At 39.7% G+C, this 11,275-nt stretch overlaps 1 protein-coding gene across 1 annotated transcript; it reads right to left on the reverse strand.

Moving 5' to 3' along the window:
* Positions 1-10,189: 10,189 nt before the first annotated feature.
* LOC145446711 (ubiquitin-conjugating enzyme E2 D2B-like) lies at positions 10,190-10,669 on the reverse strand. The gene has a single exon (XM_080325059.1). It carries the CDS (start codon positions 10,667-10,669, stop codon positions 10,190-10,192), a length of 480 nt encoding a protein of 159 aa, XP_080181185.1.
* Between the last annotated feature and the right edge of the window lie 606 nt (positions 10,670-11,275).

An 11,275-nucleotide genomic window follows, 5' to 3' on the forward strand; every position in this document is an offset into this window, starting at 1 on the left:
GGTGAACTTTCACAACAGCATGACGGACATTCCAGGCCATATTAACAACTAGGCATGTTACAACAAGGCATTACTCTATACTGGTACACATATGAAGAATTGAAGATGGTAGCTCGGAATTACCTTTTATAGCCACGAGGCTCCCTTTTTCCATATCGCGAAAAGCCGCTAATCTATATGTTGGTTCAACCCCGTAATCTTCGCGATAGGATCGAAAGGATTTCTCGTTCGTCAATTTCAGCAATTATCTTGCATCACCAAATTAAACACGGCACTTGCTTGTGCGTGTTCGATGCCACTTGCAATTTGCAAGTCTAATGCAACATGAGATGTGTATCCACGTAAGTGCCGATTGATATAGAAATGGCTTGACGTTTCTAAGCTTGGTGTCGTGCCGCAATCGAACTATGTAGTTTTATAAAGCTTATAAAGCTTATTACATTGACAGAATCGTAACATTGAACTTAAATATGGGATTCCTATGTATTGTGTGATGTAAAGCCACTACGATGTCGCAATGTACTTTTTTGCTAAGTTTCAAGACCGCACTATATATTATATATATGCTATATTAGGCAATCGTCCGATCAATAGATAAGAGTGAGAGAGTCCTTGCGCTCGAATTCGTCTCAGTATTCATTTATTACTCCCATAGGTCGTCAAAGTGGTAACACTGAGTATTGCCACTTAAGTAGAAGTGACGCTATAAATTTATACCCAATTTCAAGTGGAAGTAGAAAATAAAAGGTACGAAAAGCACTCAAGTACGTAAGTATCAAAAGGTAGATTTGGTCGAGGAGTCGCAAACTTTTAAAAGTTAATCAGAGGTGGTTACTTTCGAATTTTCAAGATGTTGTTCGCTAAGAATCTTGGAAAATAGACTCAGTCGACGTGATACAGGGACTTTTTCATGCGTCTCTCATGAGAATTTCTGTCATAAAAGCGATGCAAAGTTATCCGACAACCAGAGGTGGTCAAAGTAGTAAAGAAAGCTACTCAAGTAGAAGTAGAAGTAGCGATGACAAAATATACTCAAGTACAAGTAGAAGTACTTTTTTTTCGAAACAGCCTAAAACTACTAGAAGTAGAAGTAGAATTGACTGACTTTAAATCTACTCAAGTAAGTAAGTAGTTGTGAAACCGATTGCAATTCGGACTGTCAGAAGGTGCGAATTGAGCTATGCGGAAGGCGTAGAGAGTTTGATTCATATTGATACTTCCCAGGAGGTATAAATGTTCGACAGCATAAGCATTTCGTTCGCATCATGGGATGAAAATGATAGCATTGATATGGGAATGCGACACTAATCCTCTGTTTACTCGAACACCCCGATTTAGAAAATATCATGGTATGGCGCCCTCCCCCATACTATAAGGCCCGTAGTTTTATCGAAGAGCAATACGGAGAAGTGGTGTCGGATACAGTGTTAACACTTTGCGCGATTAGTAAACGTTAATGAAAAGATATGACTGATCGTAAAAATGCGATATAGTGTAGCTTTATTTTGGGAAAATAGAGGCATTAATAGACTTGCTTTTATATTTCAACACGTATGTTCTCCAGACAAAAGAACTAAAACTAATTCGAACTCACATTTTATGAAAATTAAATGTTGATACTCCGTGAAAACAGCCCCGAAATTTCTCAGGCTGTCTTTCTGATTGGAGGATTAAACTACTTCTACTTGACAAACTGAATGTAGCGAGAAGTAAGTATGTAGATCACAAAATATCACGAAGTAGAAGTTGTGGGAAATTAGATATACTTGATTAAGTACCCAACCAGCGGAAAACTACTTGGGTACTTTAAAAGAGTAGAAGTACTTCGTTACTGACCGACCACCTCTGCCCACAACTACTTTCGAAGATTTTAAATCCTAATTGTAAGAAGTAAGTACACTCTTAGCGGAAATTCTGTGTATTCACAGTCAAAAGAGTGGTGCACGAAGACAGAATTGTGTCGCGGGTATAGATCCTACTGGCTACTTGCATACCTTGCATACGTTGTAGATATAGAAGTGGAATAAGTCTCAAAACAAGTCTATTTGGTAGTGTAAGTGGGATTAACCTACTTGAGTACTCCGAAAAAATAGCAGTAGCCAACTTTGTTACTGAATAGTGAACACATATGCATTTAACGAAACATTGACAATAGCCTACACCAGTGGTTCCCAAATTTTTTCGGTGTGAGGGCCAAATTTATAATTTCAGAGTACGGTCGGGGCCGCACGAATACTACGGCTATGAAACGGACCCAAACAGTAATCATGGCTATTTCGGAGTAGTTTTATTGCCCTGGCGAGATTTCAAAACTGTACACTGTTTACCGCTACTTATCTGCTGCATTGGGTGTCCGTTGAGTGAAACAGCTTTTCTCGCCTAAACGCGCGAAGCGCGAGAAATTTCTTTAGTTTCATGACTGAATCGGTCATTATGATCGGGAATTGCATGTATTGCTGTCAATTTTCATCCTGTTCACGTAATCTGATTTACCGGTAGAGCTGAGTGAGGTGTGTTGGAAAAGGTATAGGCCCCCTCAATAGTAATTAAACATCTCCGGGGGTATACCCGTTGGCAGGAACGTAACAGCACTTCGTCAGGACCCCGGGCTCCCATAGGGTGATAAACTGACCCCGCATCACGTTGTTTGCTTTTGCCACGAAATTAAAGTTGCACTGTTTAGTTAGACAACGCGACGCACGAATATTTCGATAATTCATGATACAATCGGTGAATAAGATCGGGAATTGCATGGTTGTCCTCTTTGCCCACGTAATCAGATTTACCGGTATTGCTGAGTGAGAGGTGTCTTCGAAACTGCAGACATCTTCGGGCGGGCGGACCCCTAGGTATGACTTCTTTACATGATGTTATTTCGTGACCTCCTGTCTGCTATATCAAAAAATGTAGAATTGCCCAAACCTACTAAACTGAAAGAACACACGATTTCAGATTGGTATTTCTTCACTGGCATATAATTTTCTTTCCTGTGGGATGGTATTTGTCTTGTGAGGTTCAGATTGCCAAGACAAGAACATTCGGCACCAGTCATTTAGGCGCCTATATGGACAATTAAACCTATATATATTTTGTATATATAACGAAGTTTTTGGTATTTCGAAGTTTTTGGTCAGCATAAAAGCAGTCCTTTACGGCCAAGGCTTTCTCGCTGCCGATCGTTCGGACGCACTTCTTGGGGTCACATGTTACATGGCCTAAAACTTTATATGTCTTGGTGCGTTGTGGTGTGGTCATGGCCAACGCTGATATGCCCATTTCTATTAATCTTGCGTATTTTTTCTTGGGGAAGAGTACCCAATAATCAAGATATGTGGCAAATTGAAATCGCGCCAAACGCGAAAAATTTTCGAAAAAGTGGCATAAATTTTCAAAAAAATACTCTATAATTTATGCTAATTCACGAAATAATTTTTGGCCCCTTCGAGCTCGGCCCCCTCAATTGGGGGGTTTGGGGTGCGGCAGTTACGGCCCTGACTATTGGACTACCAATTATGCTGCTTTTAGCCGGCTAAGCAGTATGCATCTCGGCATATTCAACCGTGAGTCACGTGTTGCACATCTAGTTATCATAGGGTTACGTCCTCTGTCAAGATGATTTGTCCTCTTTTTTGATATCTTTTAAAGTGTCCTCGGATTTGGTTACATATAGGGCCAAATGCGACTGATATACATTAAGTCAGCACTGTAGGTAGAGCTACGGCGGCTATTTCGGGAGCTGGACCGGAAAGTTGACCTTTTTTTTCAGTCAACCACCTGTTATAATGTGAAAGAAAAACTGTATTTTCCGGGAGTTGAGCCTCTTTTTCTTTATTAGTCAAGCGACCACGAAGTGGGAAAAATTTATCATTTTTTCAGGATTTTACTCCGGTTTTGGAAAGTTATCAATACCTATTTATATATATAGCTACTGCTCGTTCAACTGGAAAGTTAGGGCACATTGCATTGAAACAGCAGTGACGTAACGTTAGCAGTCTGTACTCACAACTTTCCTGCAATTCTATAATTAAAAACTACAGAAACCAAGCCAAGCAAGAGTATTTTATAAATATAAATTTTATTTTTTGTCATAAATCGATTTCTTAATATATTTTGGGGGCTGCAAAAAGGTTATCTGGTGGCCGTATGCGGCCCTCGGGGCCGCGCTTGGGAATCACTGGCCTACACAATATATAGAAGTTCTTGACCAGTGAGCTTTCATTCTGAGCAGCCCTGCAACACTGAGTGTAAATGCTTGGCCTCTGTGTGCGCAAAGAAGCCTGGAATCACATAGATGTTTACTAGCAGTTGCAAAATCGTGGGAGAAGGCATTTCGTTAAGTCACATCGTTATTAGTGAAAACTCACGAACTGCATCAAGCGTGTGCGCTGATTTTGGAGATATAATCTATGGGGCATATTTTCGCTGTATGAACTAGATGAAAAATCGGCTCAGCGGTACTATAGAGTTCAGAAATTCAATCTACTTGTAATTTTGACACACTGAAGACTGTTTTAAATCAAAATACATCAACAGAATTATATTTCAGGGTATTACATTTATCATAATAGGAGACTTTCACGGATATCATGTACATAAATAAACTTCAATCATGTATAGGCTATAAGTATTTACCTAGATACTCAAATAACGTTGCATTAATTGAATCAGTTTCATGTCAACGACCTATTTTAAATTCAAAATAATCAGTGTGAATATAATATAAATAACTTATCTTAAAGCAAAATTGGTTATTGTACTATTTTCCGTTGTAAGCAATTTGCTGCAGTTTTTCGAAGGTTCCAGCAATAGTCTGCCATAATATGTTCGCCGCATCTGATTTGATGTATCGGTGGAACCTTTCCCCTTTCTACTCCCTCTAATCAACAATATTATCAGAAAATATATCAAGATGACCGAACAGGAAGTGAGATTTAATGCTCATGTTTGCTCCAAGGTTTTCATGTGCTGATACTAATACTCGGACCAACTGTTTGTAGTTGGGTGCCTTGTGATCTTCCAACAAGTTTTATTCACTACATCTTAGAAGGGATTCCATACAGTGAGCACCTTTCTTAATATGAAATTGTAATCCTTAGTCCGTATTCGAATCTCTATCAAAAGATTCCAGATTTAACCTCTCGTTTGATATGGATACTAGGTATACCAACTTTGTTGGCTTTCGGAAAATTATCCATTTACAAGTGCAAATAGATGAGACGCATATGAGTATTTTAGTTACGCTTTCGATGGACAAGCTTGATAGCTTTATACTCTTCTTTCATCTTGGTAGGATGACCAATTGGTACAGAAGAAATATATTTCAATGTGCAAAGGTACAATTTTTAGGCTTGACCAACAGCTTTTCCAACAAAGTTCTCGCATCATGTAAATATTGATGAAATAACTGATTACAACATGGATTTTCAATTGTTCATCATAGTCAATTATCTATTTATGCGCAGTATAAAAGTAGAAGAAGGACCTTTCAGGGGTTCGGATATTGACGGGATCCATCGCATGATGCAATCAACGACGAATTCGATATGATCTATCTTGAAACCTTCTCCATTGGCAGTTGACACCCCCGAGAGGCATAGCGTGATTTGTGTATCTTTCACAGTATATATAACATGCGTAAAGAAATGGCTTTATGTCCCAGGATTGCCGTTTGGAATTTGAATGACATATGAATACTGCAATAAGGTATGGTGATAAATGACCCATGAAGATTGATTATACCTTGCCTATATGTATCACTTTCATACAAAAAGATGTATTCAAGATATAGCTTGATGCTATAATACCCTTGAAGATGCCACTTCATAATCGACAAGTATGGGAATCATATGTTATTTAAGTAGATAACTAGGACAATAATATTGATCCTCATACGGTTGGTATTAAAATGATAAAATTGATGTAGGTCTATAACAGTGGTCGGAAACCTATGGCTCGCGAGCCATATATGGCTCTTTTGGGTATAAGATATGGCTCTTTTCCAAATATTTATTTTTATACTGAATTGATTACTATTGCAGCGACTTGTTGGCAAATTTAAATCACGGCTAAAATAATTATTCTCGTGGCGTGGCAGTATAAACATGTCTTTGAGAGGTAAAGACAATGTCGTCTTCAGGTTTAGGGGCTCGGACCCCCTCTTTTCAAAATCATCAAATTTAGGTTACTGTCGCGCCGACGGGCCAATATCACTCGCGAATTCGATGTACACGACTCGAAAACTTTAATTGTGTCATACTTTGATTTATTAAAAAGCATAGCAGTCATGGCGACGCCCATTTCAAAACGCAGTTTTCAAATACACATTTTCTTCCTGATCTACGGCGCCAAATGAACTGCTGTGAATGTGACACAACTCGAATTACAAACAACGCCATAGCTATTCACGTTCTTGATTGGTAAGTATAGATGGGTGTCTACCGGTGATCTAATGTATGCGTGTCGCGCAGAGTTGTTACCACCGAATAATACCGTCGATAAGTATTTAGATTTTCGAAATCAATGTGACAGTCACATTCGATTATTATCGGTTATAATAGATTCTAGGCTATTTACGATGAATTGCGTTATCAGTGGTGATGGCGAGGCTTGGCCCGTCTGTACCTTACCTCTCGTTTCGAGCTTTATTTTCGAACAATAAATACCAGTTTTTACAGGCACACGAGGAATCCCATGTATTGAGTTCGAATTAGTGCTAGTATAGAGACTACAGTATAGAGAGAGTATAGAGAGACAGTATAGTATAGAGAGACAGTATAGTATAGAGAGACAGTATAGTATAGAGAGACAGTATAGTATAGAGCAGGGGTTCTCAACCTGGGGGGCGCGGAAGGCTCTCAGGGGGGGGCGCGAGAAATTGACGAAGTCACTATAGGGGGGGCGCGAGAAATTGACAAAGTCAGTATAAATTGTACGTGTCCGAACATGTGTTTCACATCCATTATGAGAAGACGATTAATGAAGATGAAATTTATTACATATTCAAGAAAGCTTGCAAAATACAAACTCTAGCAACCGCGCTCAACGGAGTATAGTCTGATTTCAACTTGATTTGAGCAAATTTTTGAAATTCTTTGGAGATAGAGAGAGCAATTCCCACGTGTAAGTCATTCATTGCTTGATAGCTTTGACAGTAGCCTAAAGCTTGGCGCGCTGGGCAGCTCTTATTAGTAGCTTGCGAACTGCACTGCCTAAGACAGAATTAGATGCAACATAGGTTGCCCGGTTTCGCTCTCAATTAGGCTATAAATCAACACAATTTAATTAATTTCCAAAACTGATCAAATTTAGCCTGGCAGGACAGAACGACGCCTTGCGCTCTGTACTCACGACCATCATCAGGATTAATCTCAGGGTGACCTACCTTGAAATTAATTAATGGATGTCTTGTTCAATGTTTTTGGCTATTTTCAAACAAGTTTGGAGAAATTTGTCATGTAAAAGACTCAACAACTGGAATGCCGATTCAAAATTGGCGTAAGATATACCTTATGTATACTATTAAATCAGGGGTGGGCAGCCTGCGGCCGTAGAAGGGAATTTGAGCGGCGTTGGACGCCTAATTCAATTAGTAGGCTATATGTTGGCGGCCGTAGACATGCAAATTGCAATTACGAATTCACTCCCGCATTTTCGAGAGATTTTAATTAATCTTGAAATTTTCTTCGCCCTCCGCGCATTTCAACAAGACTTCATTTTTTTATTTTAATGCAGTAGCGCCCGTCTTAATCTGAGCCGGAATGGGAATTGGCAAGAAATAACAATTCGTTCGCAGCCCTGAAAAATTTTCGCGCTCCGCGCGACAATATGCACCTCCCGGCAACTATTCATAACATTGCCACTCGCGATTTCGTTGCGTACAATAGGCCATTGTGAAAAGTAGAATAGTCCGGAGTTCACCGGGAATGGATATGGACAGTTTACCATAGGAATTTTGTGTCCAGATCGTTCATTGCGGTAATGCCCTGGAATGCGGCCTTACGCTACCCCGTACATAAGTAATCGAAATGCGGCCATGATTATCAAAAACGTTGCCCACCTCTGTATTAGATGATGTGCTCTTTTTGACATGACGATAAATGCAAGGGGGGTCAGGAAGGGCGCGATTTTTTTGACCATCTCTAAGGGGGGCGCGAGTCAAAAAAGGTTGAGAACCACTGGTATAGAGAGACAGTATAGAGAGAGTATATAGAGAGACAGTATAGAGAGACTACAGTATAGAGCAGGGGTGGGCAAACTACGGCCCGCGGGCCACATGCGGCCCGCAACACCGTTTTGTGCGGCCCACGAGAGTCTGAAGAAACTTAATGAAAATATTGATAAAATGCGTACTAAAAATAGAATTGACGCAGCGACTTGATTAAACTTTTTCTTAGTATATTTCACCATGATAACTCTAAGGTAGTGGTTCTCAAACTGAGGGGTGCTCTCCCGTTGGGGGCGTGAAGCTGAGGTCAACTAAAAAAAATTTTCGCGCTATGCGCGATTTCCTTCCATTTCAGAATTATTGCTCTGTATTTAGTCTCCACATTTACCACATTACCACATTTGTAACCATCCATGCCATTAAACTATCCGTTAGGTTTGCTACCATCCTTGTTACGTTTCGTGATATGACGATAAGTGGGGCGCGAAATCTTTCACCATCATTAAGGGGGGCGTGTCGTAAAAAGTTTGAGAACCACTGTTCTGGTAAATACTTCCTATCATATTTTTTATGTTTGATTTCCGGCGCGACAGCCTGATCTAAGGCCCACGCAGGTTGAAAGGTTTCACCTGCTAAACATCACATAAATCCTAAGTAAGATTGACATAACTCGGATCACGAGTGTTATTTCTGATTGGTCTCTCCAGTTTTAAATATTATCTTTGGTAGATTCGTTCTCTGTATGCGTATATTTAGAGTATTTATATTTTATCCACACATAGTAGAAAGTATTTGAAGTTAACATGGTTACATATTATGCTTTCAGCATTATGTATCATGGAACTGAACCAAAAGTGGAATTAATAAATCTATGAACAGATCGCTGCTCACAGATTTAAATTTAAATTCTGTATTAATAATCGGGACAACCGACTTCATCTCTATAGTTTTGACAAATTGGTTATTGAGGTCAACCAGCCTATGACATCTCGCCACTGTTTCTGACGCGTGTACGATATCGTCAAAGCAATGTTTGTTTTGTTTTATATAAGCATATATATTATCCCCATGTCCTCACTATATAGTCAAATACCAATATTGCGTTTTGGTTTATAATCCCAATTTTATATAGTGCGGCCCGCGAATGAATACATATGTTGAATGCGGCCCGCGAGCTCAAAAGTTTGCCCACCCCTGGTATAGAGACTACAGTCTCTATAGTGCTAGCATGACATCACGACTTTTCAATTGTGACGTAAGAGTTGATTGGCATGTAAGGCTCTTTGGGAGTTTAGATGGGAAAAATAGCGCCAATATGGCTCTTCGGACAAAAAAGGTTCCCGACCACTGGTCTATAATGTACCAACATCCCTTCTTGAATTTATAGTGTTAAATATATGTACATTAACACCCAGCAGCAGTTCCGATGTCCCCCATCCCGAATGTGGAAGTGTGTGTATCGCGGAGGTTTTTATTCGGCAGCAACCAAGCAATAAATATCAAATTGCTTTGCTCGAATAGAGAACAAAAAGATATCAAATCCGGCTTCCAACCCTTCGGAGAATATATAAGGGCAGGTCAATAAATTTTCGGTAGCAAATTTCCGAGAGACCTTGCGGATATATGGCGATAGCTGTAAATACCCGATTTGTGAAAAAATTGTAATTATATATACCTGCACCCTATAAATCAGAAAAGACGAAGGCATTACCAAACATTGCACTAACCTAGGCTGAAGTCGGATATAACTTATGTGACGTCAATCGTAAATATCAACGTCGTCTCTATATCCATCGCACCTCCATACTGAATATAAGATTTATTATTATATAATGTACTGATTTGGTACTATAGAGGTATATCGAACACAAAAAATCCACAACCTATACTCATTATATATTTATACATTATTGATCGGTTTACGCACAAAAACAGCTATTCAAATCCTTGTACAAGCTAGAATTGGTTGGATGATAGAGTGTCGATTCGGTGTTACTACGGTGTTTCGTTAACAAAATCACACGATTATAACGAACTACATTGGGCACTTTTCGTCTGTGCCGCGTATTCCCGAGTCCAGAGCCGCGCAGTCTGTTCATAGCGAGTTCGGTCGAGCTGGAACATACTCGCGCTTTCTGTATCCATCGGGTCATCGGGGTTAGGCGAAGCTAGCAATGACGCCACCGAGAGCAATATATTTTCCGCAGTCAGTATGGGCGACCAATTGCGTTGCAAAATGTCGACACACACCGTCCCTCTCCGGCTGATGTTGGGATGGAAAATCTGAGTTTGAAACTTCAACTTTGGTGGCTTGAAGGGATATTCCGTCGGGAATTCGATGATCACATTGAACTTTCCGCCTTCGTATGGAGTTCCTGTCGGACCAAAGATTATACCCCACCACAAGTAGAGGTTAGTCTCATCGATAGGGCCTGCTTTAATCGCAGCAGTGTCCGTCTGCCGATTTATTGTACTCCATTCGTGCCGTAGACGCCTTAACGCCATGTTCGACGCTACGTGATACACTGAAACCTGATTGTTGCGTCGACATAATGAAATGAATATTTCCGAGGTGAATCCCCGCGTGAAGTACATGGGTACACTTCTATTAATATATACATTTGCTATTCTCACACGTCACACCTTAGTCAAAAACCATAATCATATTTGAAGATACATAACTTGAATATGTATAATTGAATAATATATTCACATTTGAGATAAACAACACTAATGTTTTCGCGCGGACACTCACTAGGGGCAATCGTCAGCAACTAGAAAAGAAAGAACAGTAGTATCACGAATTATCACGTCACCTGATTGAAGATTCATATATTCCAGGCGAACCAATATCGTTTACTTATTGCTCATGCTCAATCTACATATTTTTTTTTTATAATACAAGAACTCCCGCTGGCACAAACTAGATTGACGGATTTTCGTTAAATGTAATCCCTATGCACACAATTGAAAATAAGAACGATCTCTCTCGGCGATGAGAAATCTGTCACCTCGTAAAATTTAGCACAAATATAATTCTCCATCAAGTAGGAATATTTGTATAGCTGGTACTTATATTCGCGGAGTAGATTGCTTTGCTGAAATCCATGA

The sequence above is a fragment of the Botryllus schlosseri genome, chromosome 9 (genome assembly GCF_051294905.1).
Source record: "Botryllus schlosseri isolate E-star chromosome 9, Bs_hap1, whole genome shotgun sequence".
In the NCBI taxonomy this organism is placed as follows: domain Eukaryota; kingdom Metazoa; phylum Chordata; class Ascidiacea; order Stolidobranchia; family Styelidae; genus Botryllus; species Botryllus schlosseri.

Excerpts from the sequence above, each read along its gene's own strand:
- LOC145446711 (XM_080325059.1), bottom strand. The coding sequence starts at position 10,669 with ATGGCGTTAAGGCGTCTACGGCACGAATGGAGTACAATAAATCGGCAG.